We start from the raw sequence: 27,594 nt of genomic DNA on the forward strand, positions 1-27,594 counted from the left end.
CCGGGAGAAATGCTGACAGGTCAGACTACTTAGGCTTCCTGGAGGTAGTAACCTCAAGTTCTGATAAATAGGAAAGAAGACAGAGAGAGGGATGAATCTAAGATGACATTTCATTTGTTGGTTGGAATTTCCTGGTCACCGTGAGAAATACTGACAGGTCAGGAAGTGGACAGACTGTACTTAGGAGGGCTTCCTGGAGGTAGTAACCTCAAGTTCTGATAAATAGGAAAGAAGACAGAGATAGGGGTAAGGGGGTGGTGAGGATAAAGGAATGACATGTGACCAAAATTTGGCATGGCAGCAACAGCCAAGGGGCAAGAGGGAGAGAAATCAAAGGCTTTGATAAAAAATGGGTACAAGGGAAGCAAATGTGGCCCAAGCAATAGGGCCTCTGCCTACCATATGGGAGGATTCTGGTTCCATCCCTGGGGCCTCCTGGTGAAAAAGAAGAGAAAGCGTACCGGCATGGCAAGCCAGTGCCTGCATGGTGAGCCAGTGCCCACTCAAGTGAATCACACAGCAAGATGATGACGCAACAAAAGAGACAAGGTGAGAGTCAAGGTGAAGCACAGCAGAGACCTGGAACTGAGTTGGTGCAATTGACAGGGAACCTCTCTCCACATCAGGGGTCCCCAGGATTGAATCCTGATAAATCCTAGAGGAGAAAAAAATGAGAAGTAAAAAGACAAAAAGAAATAGATACATAAGATCACAAGCGAATGGATGCAGCAAGAACAGCAGGGTGGGAGGAGGGGAAGGGAGAGAAATCTTAAAAAAAAAAATGGATTCAAGATCCTTTTATAGTTCATAAGCATGATGAATGGGTGTTCACACATTTGTGTGAGATGTACCTCCCTCAAACCTTGTTAGGATCTTAGCACATTACCTGTCTGGTGTGAAGAATAAGAAAAAAGGATCCTAGTAGCCCTGGAAGATGCTGGGAAGCCTGGGGTAAAGCTTGAGTGCGAAATGTTCCCCTGACCAGGATCAGGCTTAGAAACAGGTCCACCAGGATCAGGCTTAGAAAGGCACAGAGATGGTACAGTTGTTATAATTTTTTTTTCGAAGATTTGTTTGTTTCTCTCCCCTTCCCCAGTTGTCTGCTCTCTCTGTCCATTTGCTGTGTGTTCTTCTGTGTCCGCTTGCATTCTTGTCAGTAGCACTGGGAATCTGTGTCTCTTTTTGTTGCGTCATCTTGTGTCAGCTCTGTGTGTGTGCAGCATCATTCCTGGGCAGATTGCACTTTCTTTTGCACTGGGCGGCTGTCCTTACGGGGCGCACTCTTTACATGTGGGCCCCCCTATGCAGGGCACACCCCTGCATGGCACAGCACTCCTCGCATGCATCAGCACTGTGTGTGGGCCTGCTCATCACAGGGTCGGGAGGCCCTGGGTTTGAATCCTGGACCTCCCATGTGGTAGGTGGGTGCTCTATCCATTGAGCCAAATCTGCTTCCCATAATTGGGCTGTTTTAAGTTCCTCCCCCAAAGCCTCTGGTCCTGCCACATTAGCTGGGGCGTTGGACTTGCTCTTTGAAAAGCCACAGGCCCTTTTGGGGCCTGGGGGCCTTGTAAGGCGGCTGGAGCGCTCTGTGCTGCCTGTGCTATCTGTCCTCCCTCTCCCGCTTTCTATGCCCAGCTTTCAGGTGGGGATAGAGGTACTGAGATAGTAGAGGTAGTTAAGGTGGGGCCGCAGTGATGACTGGCCCCCAACTCTGAGTGGGTTAAGCTAACAGGAGTTGGGAATCAGGAGTGAGCTGCTGTAGAATGAGGACAGCTGAGGTTTTGATGTTACAAATAGCTTTTCAAACCCCTACCTCTGAGCCAGGGTTACAAGCATTAGCTGAGGGAGCAGATGGGATGAAAGAGGCAGCTGAGGGGAGACTGGAGCAGGCAAAACCCGCCATCAGAGCCCACCAGGGAGCTGAAGGGACCAGGACTGGAAGAAGAAGCTGGACCCTGCTGTAGGAACAAAGCTCCCCACTCACAGCCAGGCCTTCTGCGTGTTCTGAGGGAGCTGGGGCTGCGGGGAGAAGGCTGTCCTTTCACAGATCTTAGGATGGGCTGAGCCAGAGAAAGCCAAGCCTGGAAGAGGCAGGAGGGATGGACCAGCCCTGGGAAGGCTAAGTCAGCTCAGAAATGCCCTCCAGTTCCTGGCTGGGGGGAAGGAGCAACCTGTTCAGCATAATCATCCCAGATCTCTCTTGCCGGGCAAGCTGCTCAACCTCTCGTCCACCCTTGGGTTGGTCTCCCACCTCCCTGCAGCCCCAGGCCTCAGCTTGGCAGTGAAATTGGCAAGATGGTGCAGGGGTACCCGCAGTTGTGGGGGGTGGGGGTGGGGGGGTGGTCTTCAGGGCTGGGCCCCTGGGAGGTGCCTGCGGGAGGATTGAGACCTTATTCTTTTGCCTGGGAGGAACACTGGCTTGAGTGCTGAGAGCTGGGCCGTGGGCCTGACTCTGCCTCCAACTCTGTCACCCCTCCAGACCTGTGTCCTTTTTGGTTGAACCAAAAGGTCTGTCACAATCTCTGAAGTCCCTTCTAGCCCTAACAGCCACACTTTCAAAGCCCTTCGCTTGCGTGGTCTCATCTGACCTGTAGAGCAACCCTATGTGTGAATAAAGATGGATTATCTCCACTTCATGAGGAACTCAGGGCAACAGTGGCACAGGAAAAGTCTTCCTGCCCAAAGGCTGCACAGCTAGTTAGCACAGTCCCCCAACAGGGAGATCCCGCCCACCCCCACCCCTGGTGAGCCCACCCCTAGCTGTGCAGAACCTACAAGGGAGGGAGAGGGTCACTAGAACCCGCTCTACCCCACTAGCAGGCTTTGTCCTTCAGAAAACTGAGGGCCTCGTCACTGGCCGCCTTCCAGCCCCCTCCCCCATTCTGTTACATCCCAAAGTTTGAGGCGATCCTGTTTTCGGACTTGCATCTCTTCCTGCACAATAAATCTCCCTTCCTTTTCTGCCTCCTAGTGCAAGCCTCCCCCCTCTCCCTTCTCCTGGCAAGGAATCAGGCCCGGGGTGACTCTGAGTCTAATCTGAGACCTTTCCTGCACTATCAGCCTCCCCCGATTTCAGCACAACCATCTGCTCTCCTCCTCCCCTCCCCCCTGCTTTCCTCCTCACCTCTCCCCTTGCTCAGGAGGGAGTTTAGACCCACAGACAGAAGGAAGTGGAACCCCAGCCCTGTTGACTCAGCAAACATATTTCTTCTTAAGCTGATTAGCACCAGAGTGGAAAGGAGGGGAATTTGCTAGTCACTGGAGCAGGTGCCTGAGCCAGGCTGGGGGTGGGGGCGCCCAGGCCTAGGGATGGTGGCTTGAGGGAAGGGACTGGAGGATTTCTGTGCCTCAAGAAGGGACCTGGTACCCTTGGAAGGAAGACGGCCCATGACCGGGCGTTGATTACCTCCATTAAACTCTCACAGGGATGAAATGCAAGAACAGGCTCGCACGGCGGCCCGCAGGAGTGCCGAGGCCTCAGCTGCTTCCGGGGGCAGTCTTTGCCCCGAGCCCTGCCAATCCAGGGGCACACACAGCCTCTGGCCTGAGGCAGAAATAAGATGTGGAGCATGTTCTTCCAGGTGGTCAGAGACCCCGAGTGGGGAGCCTTGCCCTGAGGCAAGAGGCTGGTCCTGAAGCGGGTCTGGGCAAATGGGGGGATGCCTCACCCAGAGGGACAGGGCAAATGACTGAGGCAAAGGGTCTGAGACCAAGAGGCTGGGAAGACAGAGTCCTGGAGCCACTGCTGGGGGAGGGGCGCTCACACACAGGCTTGTGCCACGTGCAGCCCTCCCCTCGTGGTGGCAGAGGGGTTGGGGAGGAGGGGAAGGGACTACTCCTTAATTGCTACCTTCCCTGCGCCTCTTTCTTTTTTAAAAATATTTATTTCTCTCCCCTCCCCCCCACCCCGGTTGTCTGTTCTCTGTGTCTATTTGCTGCGTCGTCTTCTTTGTCTGCTTCTGTTGTTGTCAGTGGCATGGGAATCTGTGTTTCTTTTTGTTGCGTCATCTTGTTGTGTCAGCTCTCTGTGTGTGCGGCGCCATTCCTGGGCAGGCTGCACTTTTCTTTCGCACTGGGCAGCTTTCCTTACGGGGCGCACTCCTTGCGCATGGGGCTCCCCTATGCTGGGGACACCCCTGCGTGGCGCAGCACTCCTTGTGCGCATCAGCACTGCGCATGGCCAGCTCCACACGGGTCAAGGAGGCCCGGGGCTTGAACCGTGGACCTCCCATGTGGTAGACGGACGCCCTAATCACTGGACCGCCGTCCCTGCGCTTCTTTCTGACTGACCTCCCGCCAGGTGGTATGGCCACCTCTCTGCCCTTGCTGCCTGCTCACCCCACCCAACCTAGAGGAGGTACGCTTTGCAGAGACGTCTGTGGCCTCCCCTTGGTTCTCCCAGTCCCCAGATCTACAACTCTTGCCTGGGTGTTTCTCAACCCCCAGACCCCTCTTGCCCCACTGCAATGGCAGGTCAACCCCTTGCCTTCCACGAGATGACTCTCAATGAGAGAGACAGAGTCAGAGACAGGAGCCTGGAGGACTTGGATCCCTGTTGGCAGGAGGTGGTTGGTGATGATTTATTAGCCAGACAAGAATCAACAAACAAGTTCTAACATCTGTTCTCACCAAACCATTCCTCAGACAACAGCCGCATTGGACCAGGGCCCAGCCTCAAAGGCTCAGAGGGCCAAGGATATTAGACTCCAGGAGAAGCCAGGGCCGCAGGAACCAGTAGGCTCTCCTGGCTTACTTCCTCACTATCTTAGGAGTGCCAAGCACTGAGCCATCGGATTCTTGGGACCTCTCAGGAGGAAACCAGTGGGTGTGTCCCCAAGAGGAAGCAGACTTCACACTTGCTCCTCTGACCTCCAGGCTTCTTTGAGGGGGGCCCAGGACTAAGCCCGGGATCCCGAGGTGGGGACCTAGCTCCCAAGACTCCAGGTGGCAGGACTCTGGAAAGCAGCCAGATTTCCTATGTGAGGAAATTTCTGATGTTGCCTGTGAAGAATTAGTGGATGTGTGGTAAGAAAAGAGCACTAAACAGGGGAATCAGGAAGCTAGGTTCTAGTCCTTGACCTTGGCCAAGTCACTGTTCCTTTCCCAGCTTTGTTTTCTTATCTGCACAGCAAGGGAGTTGGACTTGATCGTTAAGAACAAATGTGATGTTGCTTCTTCTCCCGCCCTCATCCATACAGACATCACTAATCAATCACAGTGCTCTTTTCTGCTGAGGTCAGACATGGCCTTAACATCCTTTCCAAGGCAGTGTTCTAGACAGTCACAACCAATGGATTGGAGTTGGCATGCAAGATGATACCTCTTTGCCACCCTTATAACAGATGATGGCTGAAGTCCTTTCTGGCTTCGGTCACCTACAGTCTTTTCCATCCATTTTTCCTTTGAAGTTGCCCAGGTGCAAGTGAAGGTCTCTGGACCTGATGTTCCAAGTTATCCTCCCCAACTTCAAAGTCAGTGTCTACTGAGGAGGCCCCAGGGGCAGCCATGCCTGCCCTCGATCCTGGAGCGTCAGTCTAGAAAAGTTGTGGGGGAGGGTGTGTCCCCAGGGGGGTGGGGACTGGTGGGGCAGAGAATGGCCTTGTCCAGCCTCAGAGTTTTCAGAATGCAGCTGTGGGTCACCCGGCTTCTGCAGAGAGAAGGACAAGCTCTAGGTCACATCTTCCACCCCCTGCCTCTAGGCCTACCTGTAGTCTCGAGAGCCAAGCCTTATGGTTTTAAGACACTTTGGCCTCTCTGCAAAGAGGCGTCTAATCCCCCCTCATTCACTCATTTCAACAAACATTCCTTGAGCACCTGCTCTGTGCCAGGCACAGATGTTTTGGAAACAGAGATGAGTAAGTCCCAGCCCCTCCCTTAGGGAGCTTATACTTTATTGGAGTGCGGGGAGATAGAGGATGAGGGAGGGAGATAAGGGGAGAAGGGGGGTGGGGGGAGATGGGTGTCCCAGGTGATCAGTGGCACGTGCAGGTGTGCTTAAAGCACAGGTCAGGGCAGTGAGAGCTGGTCTGAAAGGACGATTAGAGGTTGCCAGGCAGCAGGAGGGGGAGCGTGCTGGAAGCCACCACAGGCAGAGGGACTGGCATGAGCAAACGCTGCGAGGCTTAAAACTGCTTGGTGAGTTTGGAGAAATGTAAATTGTTCAAGAAGATGGGAGCAGTTGGTGGCCAGGCTGAGGAGGCAGGGGACCTCCCCCGCCCCAATTATGAACAGCCTCATGCATCAGGCAACCGTTTTAGATCCATCACTCCGGCTTCCTGGGGGCAGAGTGGATTGGAAGGGTTGGGAGACCAGTTAAGTAACTCTTGGAAAAGTCCTGGTGAAGGACGATGGTGGCTGGAACGGGAGAAATGAACCTCTATTAGACAAGAGGAATTGGTGGCTTGTGGCAGGGCAGGGCTGAAGAGGGAGGAGAGGTAGAGGCAGCCCCTGGAAGTCTGGATTCTGGCCTGGAGAGTTATCAGTTTGGACAGGGAACACAAGAGGAGAGGGGCATGCAGCTTTGTGGGCAAATGGTGGGAGCAGTGCTGGCAGAGTTGAGGTTGAGGGTCTGTGAGACACCGGATGGATGGTGACGTCAGCTCCAGGGTGGCAGTAGTCGGTCCACAAGGGTGTAGGAGAGTGTAAGCAGGCATGGGGCTACGGGGGAAGCCTGGGGTGCCATCAGAGCGGGACAGCGGGGAAGGGCCAGAGGACGGCGCAGCGAAGCTGGAGTGGGTGGCAGAGGCAGAGGGAGAGTGTGGGAGTAGCCAGTGAGTGCCACAGGTCACCCTGAGACGATCAGTGGGAAGACAGGGCCTGGGGGCTGGCGTGGACAGATGAGGGAGAGGGAGGGAGGAGTTTGTGGGAAGAGGGTAGGAGGGCTCGAGACAGCATGAGGGACCCCAAGTACTCTTCCTTGGGGTGGCAGGCCATGAAGGCTCAAGTGGGCACCAGTGTGGGAGAGTGCAGACTGGGGAGGAGGGGACAGTGGAGATGGAGCCAAGACTCATGGCTCAGGGCAGGGTTAGCCTCAGGCAGGTGTGAAGAGGACATGGGGGACAAGACAGACACAGAGCAGAATGCAGGCTCGGGGGGAGCAAGGCTGAGGGGAGACCCTGCCTGGGGGCCTCTCCCTACTCTCCGAGGTAGGAGGGTATGGGGGCTTGACAAAGGTGGGACAGTTGGTTCTAAGTGACTCCCGGGAGACCAGAGGGAGCAGTTTCAACTTGGAAAAGAGCTGGGGGCAGTGCCAGGGGCCTGGACTCTTCTCTCCTTCCCATCTTGCCCCAGGCCTCTGACCCAGGCAGCCAAGCTGAACACCGTCTCTGCACTCCCCAGTCTAGCTTTCAGGAAGTCCTTCTTGTCGTCTAACCTTTCCCTGCATCCCCATTTACCTGGCCTCTTGGGACAGGCCTGGACCGGCACTTCCGTAGGAAGGGGTGGCTGAGGATGGGCAGCGGGTCCTCACTCCCTGACGGCACTTCCACCTCGGCGTAAATGTTGCTGGAGGAATCCGCGGGGCTGCCGCGGCCCATGGCATAGAAGGCTATGGGCTCATCAGGCTCGTGGTAGATGGGGTTAGGGGGCTTGGGAGGTGGAGTGGGGCGGGGTCGCGGAGCAGGGCTGGTGTAGACTTGGGAGGGCAGCTGAGGTTTGGCCGGAATGGGAGGCTTGGGCCTGGGCAGCTGGGAGGGCTAGGAGAGAAGGTGAGGCCAGGAGGAGAGTTCAGTCCCAGCGCCCCAGGCCAGGCTGGCCTCTCCCTCCTTTTTGTGTCCCCCTCCCCCAGGCCCTGCCAACTCCTCCCTCAGCCACTGCAGCCCCATACCTCCTTTGGCTGCTTTGCAGCCTCTTTCTGCAGCGGGACTGATGACGCGGGCCCCTGTTTGAGGACAGGGCTATACTGGGGATTTGGATCCTGGCTTTCACTTCCAGGGTGGGATTCTTCAGTCCCCAAGGAGAGTCCTGCGGGCTCAGAAGTCTGCCAGGAAAGAAGGAGGCCTGAGGGACTTAGTGCGGGGGGGATGGGTGCACGTGATCTCAGAGGACAAAATAACCTGTCCGAGGCAAGGATGAGGACGGTAGTGGCACAGAACTTGGGCCTGGCCTGGGGGGGTCTGGGTTCCCTGGGTTAGGAAGGGGGATGGAGACGGCAAGGAGGCCCGGGGTAGGGTGGGGGGAGCTCTGGATACCACCGTTCGCATCTAGCATTGAACGTGGAACACAGGGCCAGGCTAATCTCCATCTGTGCCTGTGGTTGTAAAAATGCAACAAGGCTTTAGAAGTCTTTAGACTAAAACATTTTGGCATATGCTGTGCCTGTGTTTACGTCTGCAGATAACAGTCTGAGTGGAGCTGTCCCCTTCCCTGTCTTGGTGGCACTGGCTGGTGTGGTATGTGCACATGTGGGTGTGCATTTGCCCCACAGCTCCAGGCCTATGTGTACCCTGCGCAGAGATCCCGCAGTTTGCTCTGGAGAATGGTAATTTATGGAGATGTAACCTAGAATTTTTAAGGGCAGAGACAGCCTCTGGGGAGATGAACCTCACAGTGGGAAGGTTCTGTGGGTGCTTTCAGCTCAGTATTTAGCCCTAGGTTCATGAAGCCGTCCACAAGCCTGCTGTTCCTGGAGAGCTGAAACCCTTGGGCTCCTCATGTGCATGCGCGAAGCCACGTCTCCATCTGGAGGTGGACAGGCACCACGGCCTTCGTGGGTCCCTGCCAAGCCCTCTCCTCCCTGGCATTCTCTTTATGAATAAAAAGGAGCACCTCCAGCCTATTGCCAAAACAGCTTCTTAACAATCAACCTTGACTCTTCCACCTCTCACTCCTTCCCAGATCTAGTCAAACACAACCCTGCTCCTTTCACTGCCTAGATATCTTTCACATCTCTCTCCGGGCCCACAGCCATCACCCCAATTCAGACCTCCTAACTGCTCTCCCTGCCACCTCTCTTGCTCCCTCCAACCCCTTCTCCACTTAGGGGGCAGTGATCTCACAGAAACTCCCCTAGCAATCCTTCAGTGGCTGTCCGTCACCCCCAGGATAAAGTCCAAACTCCTGAGAGCACAAGTTAAAAGACCCTCCCTCTGTCGAGCTTGGGTCCACAGAGATTGGTCTCCGCCCCACCTCCTACATTCTCCAGCTCTCTCAGCGCCTCCTCACCACTAAGCTTTCCTTCACCGGTTCCCACTGCTCGGGAATCTTCAGGTCTCTGCCCATTCCTCATAAGATTCCACAAGAGTTGCTCAAGACACTGTTCCCACTTCTTTGAACAGACCCCAATCAAGCTCCATGAAACTGTTCTCAAAGTCACCAACTCTTCTTGGTCAAATCCAATGGTCAGTTCTTGACTTACTGGCATTCCCTCTTCCTTGACTCACTTTGTTTGGCTCCCAGGACATCATTCTCTTGGGTTTTCTTTTTCCTTCTCTTTGCTCCTTCTCAGTATTTTTTTGTGGGTTTTCCCCTCATTTCTGCAAACTCTAAATGCTGAGGATTTGGTGTTCATTTTTTTTCCCCATCAACACTCACTCCCATGAGTGAGATCTCACCACTCCTGAACGCTGTAGAGTCCAACTACACACTGATGACTCCCAAATGTTTACCTCCAGGCCAGACCTCTTTCCCAAGCTGCAGACTCGTGTATTCCAACTGTCTCCATGACATCTCCATTTGGATGCTGAATGGACATCTCAGATTATGCATGTCGAACACGGAACTCTTGATCTAGCCTCTTCCCCAGATGTGCTTCTTCTATAGCCTTCTCACCTTAGTCAAGACAACTCCATCATTTCACACTCATCCAATCCTGAAAAATCCTGTCAGTTCCATATTCAAAACGGATCCCACATTCTACCTCTCCTCACCTCTCCACCTCTACCACCTGGACCAGGCCTCCATCATCTCATCTGAAATATTGTAATAGCCTCCATCTGGTCATCCTTGCCCCTCTCAAACTTGCCAGCTCATGTCACTCCTCAGCTTCTAATTGTCCAGACCCATTCATCTCATTCAGAATAAAAATCCCAAATCTGTACAAGAGTCTCCAAGGGTCCCTTTCCTCCACCTCTTGGATCAAATCTATGGTTCTATCCCTCAGTCACCCTGATCTACCCATGCTTGCTTCCTCACTGTTCTCACTATTCTTCAAACACATCAAGCATCCTCCTACCTGAGGGCCTTTGCACCTGCTGTTTCCTGTCTGGAGGGCTTTCTCTCCAATCGTCATCATGGTTTATCCCTTACTTCATTCAGGTCTCAGTTCTAATGTCCCTTTATCAGACTGGCCTTCCCTGATATCCTGACGTAAAAGAGCTCCAATCCTGTCTCTGTCACTGCTTGGTCTTTCTTCTTAGTACTTATTTATCACAACCTGACATATGTATTATTTGCTTGTTATCTATTGTTATTTATTCATGAACTGTCTTCTCCCATTAGAAGTTCCACGAAAGCAGGGCTATTTTGTCAATTTTGTTCACTGCCATTTTCCCAGTGCCCAGAAGAATGCCTGGCTCATAGCTGACCCTCAGAACTGGACGTGCTTCCTCAGGGAGTCACTCCCTGGCACGGCTCCTGCCCAGGCAGGGCCCTCCAAGTGAGGTCAGTGGCACCCCACCCTGTTTTCCCTTTGTACCACACTCTCCACACTCGATTCCTATGACTGTCTTTGCTGGGGGAGAGAGACCCAATGGTCCGTCTTGTCCACAGCTCTAGGGCCTGGGCCAGTATGTGGCAGTAAATGTCTCGAAATTTAATAAATAGACGACTGCGTGCCTACCTAGCCTCTCCCTGCGCCCCAGTCTTTGGGTGGCCGGGCTGGCCATCAAGGACATCAGCCCTAGCACTCATCTTTCTCGAAGGGAAAGTGACGGACAAGTGAGGCCAGAGCAGGTCTCCTGTTGGGACGGGAAAGGGCCTGGAGCACAATCCAGGGGCCTGGGCACTGGCCTGAGTCCCTGGGGTCAGGGTCCGGGGGGCGTACCTGGCGGGCGCAGGGCTCGGTGAGCGTCTCCCCGTAGGGGCTGAGCGGGCAGGCGGTGTAGTGCCGCAGCAGGTCCTGCAGCCGCTCGTGCGCGCTGCCCTCGCCCAGCACCACGTGGCGCCCGTCCCCGAGCTGGGCCAGCAGGAAGTGGCGGCAGCAAGTCTGGCTCCTGCAAGGCGCCACTCGAAGTTAGCCCAGCCCCTACTCCCAGGCCTGGTCCAAGAGCGCGAGGCGCGACTTTTCTCCCGCCCCGCCCGGCTAGGGTCTCGACCCTTCGGCCGCCCCGGGGCTGAGCGAAGAGCCCCGCCCCTCACACGTCCGTCAGCACGAAGCCCCGCCCCCAGGCCTCCGGGCCGGAGCCCCGCCCCTGACCTGTAAGTCAGCACGAAGGCCACGGCGCTCTCGCTGAAACGCACCAAATAGCATCCTGCAGGCTTGGTCTCCAGGAGTCTCTCGGCCTCCCTGTGGTGGCGGAGAGAAGACGTGAAGCCCCGCTCTGACCCTCTGGGCCTCGCGCCTGGTCTCCCAGGCTCTCATGGGAGCCCCCTGCTCCCAGCCAAGCGTCCTGAAGTGCCTAGAAGAGGCCTACTGTGGAGATGGGGAGAGAGAAGATGTGGGTGCTGGGTGCCCGCTGCAGGGGCCTGGGGGTGAGCAGGGACCAGGAGTCCCGCTCAGCAGACCAGGTGGCCTGTCTCCCAGCCCTGCTTCCTTATCCTGGAGGGGCAGCCTGGGGGTCGGGGGCAGCCAGGATGGTAGGCAGACTTCTAGATGTCAGAAGTCACAAACGGAACCGAGGAAGTGACCTGAGAGATACAAGGTAAGGGAGGAACCGAGGGAGACAGGCAGAAGAAAGAGGGGCTGGCTGGAGTCACCAGATGTGAAGATGGAGCAAGAGATGGGGCGAGAGACAGAGAGGTGGAAACCAGAAAGATAATGGGGCCTAGAGAGGGGAAACTGAGGCCCAGAGTCCAACTGCTCCAGTCTGCCTACCTCTCCCGGACGAGACGTCCCCGTGAACGGCCTGGGAGTCAGGAGCCTGGAGTGTCAGATCCGTCTACCCCTAACCAGCGGAGGGACCCAGGGCCTGTTTCCTCTCGGGTGACTCACCTCCGGGTGATGAAGCCGTGGAACCAGGCAGGGGCTGCCTCGCGCTGCAGGAGCCAGTGGGCCTGGGTCTTCTGGAACCAGGCCCGAATCTTGGCCTGCAGGGCCAGGCCCCCTTCCTGGGGCAGCTCCTCAGCCTTCCCGGCGTCTCCTGGACTGGGGGCCTCCTGGAGAGATGCCTGGGCGAGGCCACGGAGGGGAAGCAGCCGGGATCAGCGGTCGGCTGCCGCCTCCTCCTCCTCGCAGCTGCCCCCCCCGCATGGCGGGGAAGGCCTGCCCATCTATTTCTGGGTGTAATTGCCCAGAAAGCCCTTCGCAGGGCCTGACTTAAACCCCTTCCACAGCTTCAGCCATTTTGGTTTCCAGGGCATCTCCTCCACGTCCCTCTAGGTCGTAGGGCCTTTCAGTGGCACGAGCCATTAAACTGCTTCGGAGGGGGCGAGAGCAGCATCGTGGCCTTCCAGAGGGACAGAAGGTCAGTCCCTGGCCTGGGGAATGAGGAGGGATGAGGAAGGGAGCCACTCCAGAGGCCAGGATGAGGGAGGGCTCACCCTACAGCAGGAGGGATTGAAGCTAGATTGCAGGGAGGACTTTCTAGTAATGGAGAAGGGGTTCCCGAATGCCTGGGGCAGACGAAGGCCACCGACACAGAGATGCGGATGACTACTTATTGGACTGAAGGCACTGCAGCTTCTAATGGGTGGCCTCAGCCCGCGCTCCCCAGGGGCCGCGGAGCAGGGACGGGAGGCCACAGGCAGCCCGGCAGGTGGAGGGGCGCGCTCCGTCTGCTCTCCCACGGCCCTGTCAGCAGCGCCTGATGGCTGCCTCCTGCTTTCTCCCCTCCCGGTGTCCACCCACGAGCCTCACCCGTGGGAGGGGGAAGCGCGTGAGAGGGCCGTGCCCCAGGCTCCCACTCACCGCGGTGTGGCCATCCGGGGCCCTGGGGCTGGGCCGGGGCTCCTCAGCCTCGAGGGCGCGGGGCCTGGGCCCTGCGGGAGGGCGTAGGTCCTGGCCGCTCCGGCGCTTGGTCAGGTCCACGGGCCGGAAGGTGGTGAAGGTTGGGGCGAGGTCTTGGCGACTCCCTGTCGGCACAAAGAGGACTGCTGGGGGTTCTCGGGGAGGACTCACCTCTCCCTCTCCCTCCCGCCCCTCCCCTGGGCTCAGAGGGGACCTGCCCGCCTCTGACGAGGGACCTGGAGGACAGAGACGTTCATGGTGGCAGGAGAAATGCAGCAGGGCCAGCAGGGAGACTTTCTCAGGGATGAGGAGTTAGGCGCCAAGGAGCCGCGGAGGGGCTGGCGCGGTTGGAGGGGCATGTGTGCCAGGGACGCGGGCTCGCAGGAGAAGGGCCCGGGCATCAAGCTGGCCTTCTTACGGCCCCGAAGCCCCACGATCAGGGCAGCAGATCACGGCTTCCGGCCCAGGGTCCTCAGCCTCCCACCCTTTTCATCTCCCCAGCTCCCTCCTCTCTAAGGAGCACTCAGCAAACCCTGCCGCCTTTATTTAGGGGTGAGTAGACACGGAACCCAGAGAAGAAGGCATCGGGCGGCAGAAGAAGGGGCCGGGTGGCGGGCTTCCTGCCAGTCTGCCTTGTTCAGCTCTGGCTTGGAGCGGGGTTCCCTGCAGCAGGTGCTCAGGCCCAGGAGAGCGGGACCAGGAGGGATGGGAGAGGTCTGGCTGTCCCCTCCCACCCGCCTCCTCCAACTGCACACTTACCTTGGGGGCATATCTGGGCCAGGGGGAACTCCATGGGGGCAGCCTGAGGAGGGAGCCCCCCCGGAGCAGGGCGTGGATGTGCGCTCTGGAAAGGTGTGCACACTCAGCAACTCATTTCTCCCCTCACCCCGGCCCCCGGGGGGCAGGAAGTGTCGCCTCACCCACAGCCTGAGCCCGGCAGAGGACCCGCGTCATGGAAAGCTGTGAGACAGTCGTCCCTCCCCCCGGAAGCTGGGCAGTTGAGGGTGGGTGTTCGTGTGTTGGGAAGTCCTTACTGCTATCTGAACTCCATCCCTCCTGATTCTTTCTCCCCTTCCTCGCCCCGGGCTGGGGCTTTCCTTCCTTGCTCTCTCGCGCTCTCTCTAGGCTTCTGCCTTCTGGCCGCTGCCTGCCCTTGGTCTGTTCTGAGCAGAGGGAATGGGATGTCAGCCTCAGAAGCATCAGCCCCACCAGGTGCTCGGGCTCCTCCCCGGAGGACCCGAGGACACAGGAGGAGGGAAGGGGGCAGGGCTGCAACAGGAAGGATGCGGGTCAGACTTCTGGAAGGACTTTTGGGGTCTTAGGAAAGCTGTGAGGCAAGGGAATTGGGAAGAGAGATCCTGGCGTCCATTCCCGAGTAGAAAATGGAGTTGGGTTAGGGCAAACCAGGCAGTCTTGGAAGAAGGGAGGGAGAAGTTCCTCCAGCTAAGTCGGTATTCACAGCTCGAATGCTGATGTGCTATGTGCGCCTTCCCTCTCCCCATTCTGGAGGACCAATCCCGTCTTTCATTTGATCGTCACAAACCAGGGAGGGGACAGGAAGCATTTTCCAGTAGGGTAAACCGAAGCTGAGAGAAGAGCCTCTGCAGGGTCTTCCAGTAGCTCGGGAGTCGGCGGCTCAGCTGGGACTAGGAACTAGATCTCCTTTCATTAATTTTACCATGATTTAGGCCAATAGTTCACCATGATGTACTGGCCACGGTTCTTGATGCTGAGAACTGAGAGGGGCTAGGGACCCCCTTCCTGCCCGTAAGAGGTCCTAGGAGAGAGGCCGGCATGAGCGAATGCACGGGGTGGCTGCCAGGGAGCGTGGCACCAGCACAGAAGCTGGGCTGCGGGCAGGGTGTGCAGCTGGAGGGGGCAGGGCCCGGTCGCACGTTGCTTCAGGCGCCTGCAGGAGTTTGGATTTCTCTAGGCCGGGGCTCTCTCTCCTGGGGACGGCCACTCCCCGCCCAGCTCTGTGCAGAGGAGCACTTTTTCCATTGGTTGCTGCTGTTCAGCCACGCCTGCACCCCCTGAGCTGCCCGATCCCTCTTCCCTTTCTGAAAAACCGTTGCCTTAGGCTTGGTGTCAGTCCCCAGGGGCTGGAAACACAACTCAGGGCTGAGAAGTACCTTAAGCATCTTCCCCAAACTCAAATTCTGATTTTATTGAATTGGAGACTGAGGCCAGAGAGAAAAGTCCAGCCTTCATGGTAACTTAGAGGTGGAGGTGGCCCTCCCGATTATCAATGGCATTGCCGATTTATTGGGTAGTCTCAATGCAGGGAGGTTCAAATCTGATCCGGTTTTAGTTTTCTCTTCCAACCACTCCACTACTTTCAACCAATTTCTACCTTATTGCTTACCCTATCACAACATCTTGAGCAGATGCTATAATTTTCACTCACTTTAAGGCATTAAGAGCTCAGATCAGTTCACTTTAAAACTCTGATCTCCAATCATAGATCTGATTTAGTTTTCTTTTCCTTCCTCTCCTCTCCCGCCCTGTTGCCCTGGCTGGTGGCTGAGGGATTTGGACAGGGGGAGGGTTTGTGGTCTGCCTTTTGGTCTGTTCTCCTCCTCCCCACAACCCTCTGGGGCTCAGGGCAGGACTGGAAGGAGTGGAGACACAGAGTCATTCTGTTTGTTATCTCTTGCTGCATTACAAAGTGCCACAAATTTAGCAGTTGGAAACCAGCCACATTTGTTATTTCAGTTTCTGTGAATTAGGAGCCTGCAGCACAGCTTAGCTGGTCGGTTGCTCCAGGTCTCCTAAGGCTGCACCTGCTCTCCCCCGGCCCGGGCCAGGTGTCTGTCAGGCCATCTTCTCCTCTGGAATACTGACTGGGGAAGAATCCACCTCCAGGCTCGCTCAGGTTGTTGGCAGAATTCATTTCCTTGTGGCTGCAGGCTGAGGCCCCTGGTTTCTTGCTGACTGTTAGCTGGAGGCTGCCCTCAGCTCCTAGGGGCATCTCAGCTCCTTACTTGGAGGTGTGGGAGAGGCCTGACTTTGCGCTGTCTGACCCACGGTGGGTGATGGCCACCGCTTCCTCTGTCTGGGTCCTTCGCTCCAGCCCAGTCAACAGCCCCACCCCTCCCCGCTTTGAGTGAGGCAGCTCTTTCCCTGGCCAGCAGGCACCAGAGCAGTCCTGGGGCTCCTACTCTCCATTTCCCTTGAAGCCATGGTATCCGCTGGGTCTTTTCCCCCTTCCAGAGTCTTAGGGAGGCAGGGCTGCCCTTGCCCTTTGTTCTGCCTACAGTGTACCATATCCCTCTTCTCTTGCTCTTATAGGTTGCTCCAGCAAGGCCTCCACCTTCAGAAATTTTAGGTAAGAAGTTGTCTGGGTTCACAAAAGACTCTCAAACTCTAGGGACATTTACAGTAACAGCTCTCTTGTTCATTGCTGTTTCCCCAGCCCCTGGAATTGTGCCTTTTTTGTAGTAGATATTCAATAAACATTTGAGTGAATGAATGACGAATGCTCATGACGAATGCTCTCCCTCACTGTCTCTGCACTGAAAGCAGTACATGGTGAGCTCAGCATGTATCCAGCTGGGTAACAAGATGCCACATCTCTCCCTCCCTCTCTCCCTCCCTTCCTTCTTTCTTTCCTTCCCTCCCTCTCCCCTCCCCCCCCACCCCACCCTGGTTGTCTGTTCTCTGTGTCTATTTGCTGTGTCGTCTTCTTTGTCCGCTTCTGTTGTTGTCAGTGGCACAGGAATCTGTTTCTTTTTTGTTGCATCATCTTGTTGTATCAGCTCTCCATGTGGGCAGCGCCATTCTTAGGCAGGCTGCACTTTCTTTCGCACTGGGCAGCTCTCCTTAAGGGGCGCACTCCTTGCGTGTGGGGCTCCCTACGCAGGGGACACCCCGCATGGCAGGGCACTCCTTGTGCGCATCAGCACTGCGCATGGGCCAGCTCCACACAGGTCAAGGAGGCCCAGGGTTTGAACCGCGGACCTCCCATGTGGTAGATGGACGCCCTAACCACAAGGCCAAGTCCACTTCCCCACATCCCCTTCTTAAACCCCTGCTCCCCACACTGTGAGTGATTCCTTTGAGCACCATTTCTTCATCTGGTTTGGGAGGTGGAATCAGTTAGGATAGGCTAGGTTATGCTGAAGTAACAAAGAACACCAACTCTCAATGGCTTAACACAACAAAGTTTGTTTCTCACCTATGCAAATGAAACTCTAGGTCTGGGCATATCTTCAGGGCAACTCTGTCCTGCATGATGGTTCAGCCTTCCAGGTTTCCCAGATTTTGTGATGCCTCCATGTCTATATACCCTTCTATAATCACTGTGACTGAGGAATTGACATGAGAATTATATACTGGTCCAAAATACCACCCTCCTTATTGGAAATAAACATATCACTTCTGCTAACCCATCATTGGCCAAAGCAGGTCACATGGCATGCCTAATTTCAAAAAGTCAGGAAAGTGTATTCTTCCCTGTGTCCAGGGAACCAGCTACACTGGTAAGTCTAATCATGTCTATTCTAGAAGGGGAAGCTTACCAGCTCAATTAGCCAGTCATGAAGACAAGGTTAGCAGATGTCTTAGAAGAGCTCAACAATCAAGGTGCTAATACTTTATTTCTGAGGTGCAAGATCAGTGTGGTGAGGGTGAGAAAACGGGAAGTGTGGCAAAAAAAGAAAAAGAAGAATGCAAAACAATATTGCCGCATTGGCGACCACTTCAAAATTAGTTGCAAAGAGAAAGACCCAGTTGCTTGACAGGCATTTTCACTTGGCAAACTTTCTCTAGACAGGCTGCACAGTGAAACCATACCTTGGATTAATCCACAGAAGGGAGAAAGGAGGAATTTATCTGTCCAGCTCTCTTGCATCTCACTTCTCATTGGTTAAGCTTTATGCCATATGAACTGACTTAAAGGTTTTACATCACCTGTACCTTGTCTCCACTCAGGAAGCCTATGGCATGGTGTTTGCTATGATTCAGAAATGCAGGGATCACCATGGCGGGGAAAGAGAGAGCTGGAGGTGGCACGCTGGCTCTTAACTGCTGTAGCCTGTAAGTAACACACGCCACCTCTTGTACTTTACAGTGGCTAGAATTAGTCACCTTTCCCCAATCCAATGGCAAGGGATCCTGGGGAATGTGTAGAAGTATGTGGATGTTCTGGAAGCACTAACTGCCTCTGCTAAAGCTCCTAAAAGAGAAACTGGGAACAAACTCATTTGGACATTCTAGCTTTATTATTTTGGAAAATATTTTTTACTTGAAGTTTTCTATTAAGAGGGTATTCAGTCAAAAAGAAAGAATAACAATGGCAATTCTGATATTCAGAATTCATCATTTTCAATAAAAAGCTAAACATTAAATATACATATCCTAGGAATGCAAGGGTGGTTCAACATACAAAAATCAGTCAATGTAATACTCTACATAAATAGAAAAAAGGGAAAAAAACGACATAATTTCTCAGTAGAAGAAGAAAAGGAAGTCAACAAAATCCAGCACCCTTCTTCGATAAGATACTAAGAAAAGTAGGAATAGAGGGGAACTTAACATGATATAGGCCACTTATGAAAATCCACAGCTAATATCATACTCAATGGTGAAAGATTCAAAACTTTCTCCCTAAGATCAGGAACAAGAAAAGGATGCTCACTTTCACCATTGCTATTCAATATTGTACTAGAAGTCCTAGCCAGAGCAATTAGGCAAGAAAAAGATATAAAAAGTACTCAAGATGGAAAAGAAGAAGTAAAACTAGCTGTTTTCAGATAACATAATCTTATATATAGTAAATCCAAAGGAATCCACAAGAAAACTACTAGAATTAACAAATAAATTCAGTAAAATGACAGGTTAAAAGCTCAACACACAAAAATCACTTGGGTTCCTAAAGACTAGCAGTGAACAATTCAAAGAGGAAATTAAGAGAACAATTCCATTTACAATAGCATATAAAAATAAAATATCTAGGAATCAATTTTATCAAGGATACAAAAGGCTTGTACAATGAAAACTACCAAAAAATGCTGTAAGAAATTAAAGAAGACCTAAATAAACAGCAAGACATCCCATGCTCATGGATGGAAGTCTTACTATTGTTAAGATGTCAAAATTTCCCAAAGCAATATACAAATTCAATGAAATCCCTAACAATAATCCTGCATCCCATTTTGAAGAAATGGAAAAACCAATCCTCAAATTTATATGGGAAAAAAAATAAAGAAAATTTTTTAAAAAATTATGAGCCCCAGATAGTTAAGGCAATTTTGAAAGAGAAGAATAAAGTTGGAGACCTCACACCTCCCAATTTCAAATCATACTACAAAGCTACAATAGTCAAAATAGTGTGGTACTGGCATAAAGATAGACAAACAGACCAATGGAATAGAATTGAAAGACCAGATATAGACCCACACATCTATGGCCAAATGATTTCCAACAAGGGTGCCAAGTACATACAGTGGGAAAAGAATAGTCTCTTTCTTAGTGGTGCTAAGAAAACTGGATATCCACATTCAAAAGAAAGAAGTTAAACCCTATCTCATACCACATACAAAATTTAACTCAATGACCTGCATTTATGAACTAAAACTATGAAACTCTTAGAAGATAACACAGGGCCAAATCTTTATGACTTGTATTCAACAATGGATTCTTAGATATGACACCAAAAGCACAAGCAACAAAAGCAATAGATATATTTGATTTCATCAAAATTTAAACCTTTTGTGTATTAGAGGAAATTATCAAGAAAGTAAAAAGACAACCTAGAAAATGGGAGAAATTTGTAGCAAATCATATGTCAGATAATGGCTTAATAGCCAGCATATAGAAAGAACTTTTATAATGCAACAACAGAAAGACAAACAACCTAATTTAAAAATGGGCAAAGGACTTGAATAGACATTTCCAAAGAAGATATACAAATGGCCAATAAGCATATGAAAAGATGTTCAACATTGCTAGCCATTAGGAAAATGTAAATTAAAAACACAGTGGGGTACCACTTCACACCCATAAGACTGGTTATTATTTAAAAATGGAAACTAACAAGTTTTGGAGAGGATGCAGCAAAATTGGAACCTTAGTGTATTGCTGTTGGGAATGTAAAATGGTGCAGCCAAGGTGGAAGATAGTTTGACAGTTCCTCAGAAAGTTAAGCATAGAATTACCATCAACCCCACTTCTAGGTATATTCCCCAAAGAATTGAAAGCAGGGACTTAAACTGGTATCTGCACACCAATGCTCATAGTAGCATTATTCACAATTGCCAAAAGATGGAAGCTACCCAAGTGTCCATCAATCAATGAATAAATAAACAAAATGTGGCATATACATACAATGGAATATTATTTGGCTGTAAAAAGGAATTAAGTTCTGATACATGCTACAATATGGATTAACCTTGAAGACTTTGTATTGGGTGAAATAAATCAGACAGAAAAGTTCAAACACTGTGTGATCTTACTGATATGAAAGAATAAAAGGGAAACAGATGTGGCTCAACCAATTGGGCTCCTGTCTACCACATAGGCGGTCCAGGGTTCAAAACCCAGAGCCTCCTGGTGAAGGCAAGTTGGCCCACGCAGAGTGCCGGCCCATGCAGGAATGCCACCCTGCATGGGAATGCTGCCCAGCGTGGGAAAGTCACCCTGTGCAGGAGTGCCGGCTGATGTGGAGAGCTGGCACAGCAAGATGATGCAACAAGAGACACAGAGGAAAGAAAATAAAAAGATGTAACAGAACAGAGAGTTGAGGTGGTGCAAGAGAGTAATCGCCTCTCTCTCACTCCAAAAGGTCCCAGGATCAGTGCCTGGAGCTGCCTAATGAGAATGCAAGCAGACACAGAAGAACACATAGCAAATGGACACAGAGAGCAGACAGTGGGGGGAATGGGGGAAAGGGGGGCGGGGAGAGAAATAAATAAAAATAAATTAGGAAAAAAAAGAATGAAGTCAGACACTAGAATACAGGTTACCAGGGCTGGGGTAGGGGTAGGGAATAGGGAGTTAATGCTTAAATTGTACAGTTTCTTTTTGGGGTGATGGAAACGTTTTCATAATGGGTGGGGTGAAGTTAGCACAATATTGTGAATGTAATTAACAGCACTGAATTATATATTTGAATATGGTTAAAAGTTAGGTTGTATATTTGTTACTAGAAAAGAAAAAAAAAAGGTCCAGCCACGGTGGAAAGAAATATGGTGGTTCTTTGAAAAGTTAAATATAGAATTACCACACGACCCAGCAATTCCACTTCTAGGTATTTACCCAAAGAAAGTGTCACCTGTATACCAAAATTTTATAGTCAACATTATTCACAACAGCTAAAAGGTGGAAACAACCCAAGTGTCCGTCAACAAATGAATAGACAAACAAAATGTGGTACATACACGCAATGGAATCTTATTCAGTCACAAGAAAGAATGAAGTTATGAGACATGCTGCAACAAGGAAGAACCCTGCAACAGCGTGCTCGTGGAATAAGGGAGGCACATAAGCACAAATATTGTACGAGAGCACTCATAAGAGCTGCCTAGAAATAGCAGAGATAGAAAGCACATTAAAGGCTATCAGGGGATGGGAGGAGGGAGGAAGGGGGAAAATTTGTTTTTAAAAAAAGGAGAGATGGTGGATGCAAAGAAAAGGGAAAACAGTGAACAAATATAAATGCACATGACACAAATGCTCGTATTTCACATGGTCATCATGACCCTTCCACCCACAAAATTCATTTTTGGGAAATAGATTTGTAAAAGAATCTGTGTCAGTAAAATGGACTGGAATAAGAATAGAAAGATATTTTAAAGAATAAACATCCAGTTTATATAATGGTAGACATCCAGGGACAGATTTTTATATAGCAATTTCTGTTCTGACTTTTTAAAAAACTTATTTTTAAACATTTTCAAACTTAAAGGATAGTTATAAAATAATACAAATCCCATATAGAAAACTCCAAATACCTCTATTCCTCCAGATATCCAGATCCACCAATTTTTTTTAAAAGATTTATTTTATTTATTCCTCTTCCCTTCCCCCCCATTGTCTACTCTCTGTGTCCATTCACTGTGTGTTCTTCTGCGTCTGCTTGCATTACCCTGCAGCACTGGAAAACTCCATCTCTTTTTTGTTGCATCATCTTTCTGCATCAGCTCTCCATGTGTGTGGCGCCACTCCTGGGTGGGCTGTGCTTTCCTCCTGCGGGTGGCTCTCCTTTGTGGGGCACACTCCTCCTTGTGCATGGGGGACCCCTACGCGGGGGTGCCCCTGTGTTGCACGGCACTCCTTGCATGCGGCAGCAGCACTGCACGTGGGCCAGCTCACCACACAGGTCAGGAGGCCCTGGGAATCAAACCCTGGACCCTCCATATGGTAGATCGACGCTCTATCAGTTGAGCCATGTCCGCTTCCCATAGATCCACCAAATTTAACATTTTGCCACATTGCTATATTATTTCATCTATCTATCAACCCATTTTCTGGACACTTGAGTGTAGGTTGTATGTATCATGCTCCTTCAACACTTAATACTGCCAGGCACATTTCCTAAGAAAAAAGGTATTCACTTACGTAACCACCTTAAGTGCTGTTATCATAAGAAATTTAACAATGATATAAAGCTTACAGTCTATATTCCAATTTTTCATGTCTTAATAATATCCTTTTTAAAGGCAGTTTTATTGAGACATATTCACATACCATACAATCTATCCAAAGTGTACAATCAGTGGCTTTTAGTATAATCACAGTCAATAACATCCTTTGGCGCCTTTTCTTCTCCCAAGTAAGATCCCATCCAGGACTGCATATTGCATTTATTTTTTTATTTTTTAAAAAAGATTTATTTGTTTCTCTCCCCTCCCACCCCCCAGTTGTCTGCTCTCTTTGTCCATTCGCTGTGTTCTTCTGTGACCGCTTCTATCTGTATCAGCGGCACCTGGAATCTGTGTTTCTTTTTGTTGCGTCATCTTGTTCTGTCACTTCTCTGTATGTGCGGCGCCATTCATGAGCAGGCTGCATTTTCTTTTGCGCTGGGCGGCTCTCCTTCCGGGGCACGCTCCTTGCGCGTGGGGCTCCCCTATGCGGGGGACACCCCTGCGTGGCAGGGCACTCCTTGAGCGCATCAGCACTGCACATGGGCCAGCTCCACACGGGTCAAGGAGGCCCGGGGTTTGAACCGCGGACCTCCCATGTGGTAGACGGACACCCTAACCACTGGGCCAAGTCCGCTTCCCTGCATATTGCATTTAATTGTCTTAAAAAAAAAAAAGATTTATTTATTTATTTCTCTCTCCTCTCCCCCCCACCCCCCACCCCAGTTGTCTGTTCTCTGTGTCTATTTGCTGTGTCGTCTATGTCCACTTCTGTTGTTGTCAGCAGCACAGGAATCTGTGTTTCTTTTTGTCGCGTCATCTTGTTGGGTCAGCTCTCTGTGTGTGCGGCGCCATTATTGGGCCGGCTGCACTTTCTTTTGTGCTGGGTGGCTCTCCTTATGGGGTGCACTCCTTGCGCGTGGGGCTCCCCTACGCGGGGGACACCCCTGTGTGGCACGGCACTCCTTGCGCACATCAGCACTGCGCATGGGCCAGCTCCACACGGGTCAAGGAGGCCCGGGGTTTGAACTGCAAACCTCCCATGTGGTAGACAGACGCCCTAACCATTGGGCCAAGTCCACCCCCTTAATTGTGATTTTAATTGCCATTGGTCCTTTAGTGACTCTTTTTTTGCCTTTAAGAGAGGAAGTTTTATTGTTAATTATTTACCTTAATCGTGTCAGCGAGAGGAACAGATTAGCTCAGTCCAATATGATTGGTATAGTTGGCAAAATCTAATGAAGCCAAGTGTTCTGATTGCTAAGGATTTAATTTGGATTCTTTTATTACTTAGCCATTTAACACTTCAAACATAATCCAGAATAAATGCATCATCTCCCTCCCTTTCACTTTCGTACCCCACCCACCTCACCACAGTACACAAATACCTTCATTAAATACGATGCCCAGAGGAAGAAGTTTCCTGGAAAGTATAGCCATGAGGACAATGCACAAAAGGAAGTCAAAATAATACTCTGTATGATAACTTATTAGTCTAAAGAAACAACACCTTCCAATATATTAAGAAATAAATCCAGTAACCAATGCACTAATGGGTACGTGAAGAGGGTCTGTAATAACTGAAGACAGCCGGCCCCACAGGGCCTCTGCGCTGCAGGCCACGCTCAAGACTCCGTCTTGTCTTTTTCCTTCTCTTAGAGCCGTCCCCTGGGTAGGCTGGACCGTGGGGCTGTCTTACCCACACACGGGAGGATCCCTCTCCAGAAGGAAGCTGGGTCTTTTTCTGATGGTACACGTGAATTGAGCCACAGTGATAGCAGAGGGAACCAGGTACTTCCGTCTGTCAGCGTCCACAATCTGTCAGTGTCAACAATCGGAGAGCCTGTAGACTCTTCCCACGATCACCGGAGCCGGGTTGGGTGATTTCGCTCGGATCTTCGCGGATTCCACGCATCTGTGCTCCAGCGAATGGTCCTCCTTGAATCCGCTTGGTGGCGGTGGAGGACTCTCGAGGTGGAACGCAGCGCACCCAACCACAAAAACCACAGCGCGGGTAGCCGTGACTCTTTTTTTTTTTTTTTTTTTAACTTTTTACTTTGAAATACTTTCAAACTTACAGAACAGTTACAAAAATAATACAAACCCCATCTTTGCTTGCTTGCTTCCTTCCTTCCTCCCTTCCTCCTTTCCTTCCTTCCCTCCTCCCTCCCTCCCTTCCTACTTCAGTATAGGTTGTATACACCATGCCCCTTGAACACTTAACACCGCCATGTACATTTCCTAAGAACAAGGGTATTCACTTATGTAACCACCTTAAGTGCAGTTATCAAGTTCAAGAAATTTAACATTGATCTAAAGCTTAGAGTCTATGTTCCAATTTTTTCATATGTCCCTTTGAGCCTTTTCTCTTCCTTTGCTAGATACCAGCCCAGGATCATGTATTGCATTTAATTGTCCTTCTCACTCTCTTTTTTTAAATTATAAACTTTTCCATCTCAACCACTCCCAAGCACACTATTCAAGGGGATTGAACACATTCATAATATTGTGGTACCTTCACCACCTTCCATTACTAAAACTTTCCCATCTCCCAAATGGAAACCCTAAACCCATTATGCATTAACTCCCCATTCCCCCTGTCCCCCACCCCTGACGTCCTATACTCTAATTTCTGTCTCTATGAGCTTGCATATTCTCTGATACTTTCTTTGTAGTTACCATGGGACTTGAATTTAACCTTCTAAATCTTTAACAAGCTCATTTGTTTTGATACCAACCTAACTTCAGATTATGTTCCCATACCCCTCCAGTTCCCCAGTCTTTATTATTTTTTAAATTGTGGGAAATATATACAACATAAACTTGCCCGTCTCAGCCACTGCCAAGCATACCTTTCATGGGCTTAATCACATTCATAGTGGTGCAGTATTCTGACCACTTTCCATTACCAAACTTTCCCCTCTCCCCAAATGGAAACCCTGCGTGCATTATGTACTAGCTTCCCATCCCCCTGCCCCCGCCCCTGCCCCTGGCAACCTCTACTCTAATTTCTGTCTCTATGAGCTTGCATATTCTCCAATATTTTCCTCGTAGTTACCATGGAGTTGACCTTTAACATCCGAAATCTACAACGATCTCATTGTTTAAATACCAGCTTAACTTCAATAGTGTACACAAACTAAGTTGCTATTCCCTGCTGTCTCCCCACCTTTACGTAGTTCTTATACAACTTGCATATTTATACTTTGTAAGTCCCAAACCACTGATTTAGCATTACATTTTACGCATTTGCCTTTTAGATCTTACAGGAGTAAAAAGTGGAATTACAAATGAAAAATACAACAGTTTTGCCATTTATATGAATCCCTGTCCCGACCTTACTGGAGATCTTATTTCTTCATTCTGCTTCAGTCTGTTGTTTAGTGCCCTGTCCTTTCAACCTGAAGAACTCTCTTTAGCACTTCCTATAGGGCTGGTCTACTGGCAAGAATCTGGGAATATCTTATTCTCTCCCTCTTTTCTTGTTTGTTTTTTTAAAGATTTATTTTTTATTTATTTCTCTCTTCCTCCCCCCGCCCAGTTGTCTGCTCTCTGTGTCAATTTGCTGTGTGTTCTTTTGTGACCACTTCTATCCTTATCAGCGGCATCGAGAATCTGTGTTTCTTTTTGTCGCATTATCTTGTTGTGTCAGCTCTTCATGTGTGCGGCGCCATTCCTGGGTAGGCTGCCCTTTCTTTCGCGCTGGGTGGCTCTCCTTACGGAGCGCACTCCTTGCGCGTGGGGCTCCCCTACGCGGGGGACACCCCTGCATGGCAGGGCACTCCTTGCGCGCATCAGCACTGCGCACGGGCCAGCTCCACACGGGTCAAGGAGGCCCGGGGTTTGAACCGCGGACCTCCCATGTGGTAGACAGATGCCCTATCCATTGGGCCAAGCCCGCTTCCCTCTCCCTCTTTTCTTAAAATAAAATTTTATTGAAGTATATCATTTATACATGAACACACATAATCAATGTATAGTAAAATTTGTGAATTTACAAAACAAGCATCATGTAAGGCTCTCATACATTTCCCCATCACCAACACCTTGCATTTTTGTGAAATGTGGTTCCAAATATTTTCTCCCATTAAGTAGGCTGCCTTTTTACTTTCTTGACAAAGTCTTTTGAAGGACAAAAGGGTTTAATTTTGAGGAAGTCTCATTTATCTATTTTTTCTTTTGTTGCTCATACTTGGGGTGTAAAGTTTAAGTATTGCCTACTACAAGATCTTGAAGATGTTTTCTTGCATTTTCTTCTAGGAGTTTTATGGTTGTAGCTTTTATATTTAGGTCATTAATCCATTTTGAGTTAATTTTTGTATAAGATGTGAGCTAGGGGTCCGCTTTCTTTCTTTTGGATATGGATTCACTAATGGGGCACAAATTTTTTTCCCAGGAGTTAGGACAAGAGAGACCTAAAAATAGTTTTTCTCTTTGCAGTTTCCTGGCTGGCCAGCAGATGGTGCCTGTCATTGAAACTTTCCACAGAAGTATTTCTTTCAACTGCTTTCCCGTATTTTCAGTCTGGCTAGAGCCAAGATTCAAAGCAAGCCCTGCTGGCCAAATTCACTGATGAGAAACCACTCCCTGCCCTCCTCCACTCTTTCCCTGCTCCCAAGGTCTGGGAGTCTGGTCCCCTCTCAGTCTGCTGCAGTGGGCCAGGGACTTTTTCCAGGCTGCACGCTTTCAGGGTGGGTAATGGGTCTTCTTCCTGGCTGCCGAGGGGGTTTAGTAACTTACAGCTGTCGTTTCGGGTTCTTTGTCTCTCTGTTCCTTGCCCTCCTTGGTTTATGAAGCATGGTCCTGGTCTGCTGACCCTCAAAGCAGGTTCTCTGACAGCTTTTAGCCCTTCTCCATTGCTTCTGTGAGAAGTTGAGCCCTGCCTGCCTATTCCAATGCTTTCTTCACAGATCTCCCCCTAATTTTCTCTCCCTCACTTACCACCCCCTGAGATGGTTCCCCTGTCTG

General features: G+C 50.7%; 1 protein-coding gene and 1 non-coding gene across 2 annotated transcripts; one reads left to right on the top strand and one right to left on the bottom strand.

The window, feature by feature from the left end:
- Nucleotides 1-792: 792 nt before the first annotated feature.
- Nucleotides 793-896, top strand: LOC111761176 (small nucleolar RNA U13). The gene has a single exon (XR_002794612.1). It is a non-coding gene; the product is annotated as a small nucleolar RNA U13 (small nucleolar RNA).
- A 3,648-nt stretch (nucleotides 897-4,544) lies between these two features.
- On the bottom strand, nucleotides 4,545-13,936 carry SH2D2A (SH2 domain containing 2A). The gene is made up of 8 exons (XM_004480580.4): nucleotides 13,805-13,936; nucleotides 13,007-13,170; nucleotides 12,092-12,267; nucleotides 11,357-11,446; nucleotides 10,985-11,153; nucleotides 7,829-7,981; nucleotides 7,398-7,697; nucleotides 4,545-5,650 (listed from the first exon to the last, which is right to left on the bottom strand). The coding sequence occupies exons 1-8, from the start codon at nucleotides 13,836-13,838 to the stop codon at nucleotides 5,483-5,485; spliced, it is 1,254 nt and encodes a 417-aa protein (XP_004480637.1). The 5' UTR covers nucleotides 13,839-13,936; the 3' UTR covers nucleotides 4,545-5,482.
- Nucleotides 13,937-27,594: the final 13,658 nt, after the last annotated feature.

This window comes from Dasypus novemcinctus, chromosome 13 (assembly GCF_030445035.2).
Source record: "Dasypus novemcinctus isolate mDasNov1 chromosome 13, mDasNov1.1.hap2, whole genome shotgun sequence".
Classification (NCBI taxonomy): domain Eukaryota; kingdom Metazoa; phylum Chordata; class Mammalia; order Cingulata; family Dasypodidae; genus Dasypus; species Dasypus novemcinctus.

Coding starts and splice junctions, on each gene's coding strand:
- SH2D2A (XM_004480580.4), bottom strand. CDS start 13,838: ATGGAGTTCCCCCTGGCCCAGATATGCCCCCAAG. Junction 13,171..13,804: donor GGCCCAGATATGCCCCCAAG/GTAAGTGTGCAG, acceptor TTGTGCCGACAG/GGAGTCGCCAAGACCTCGCC. Junction 7,698..7,828: donor CTGCAAAGCAGCCAAAGGAG/GTATGGGGCTGC, acceptor CTTCTCTCCTAG/CCCTCCCAGCTGCCCAGGCC.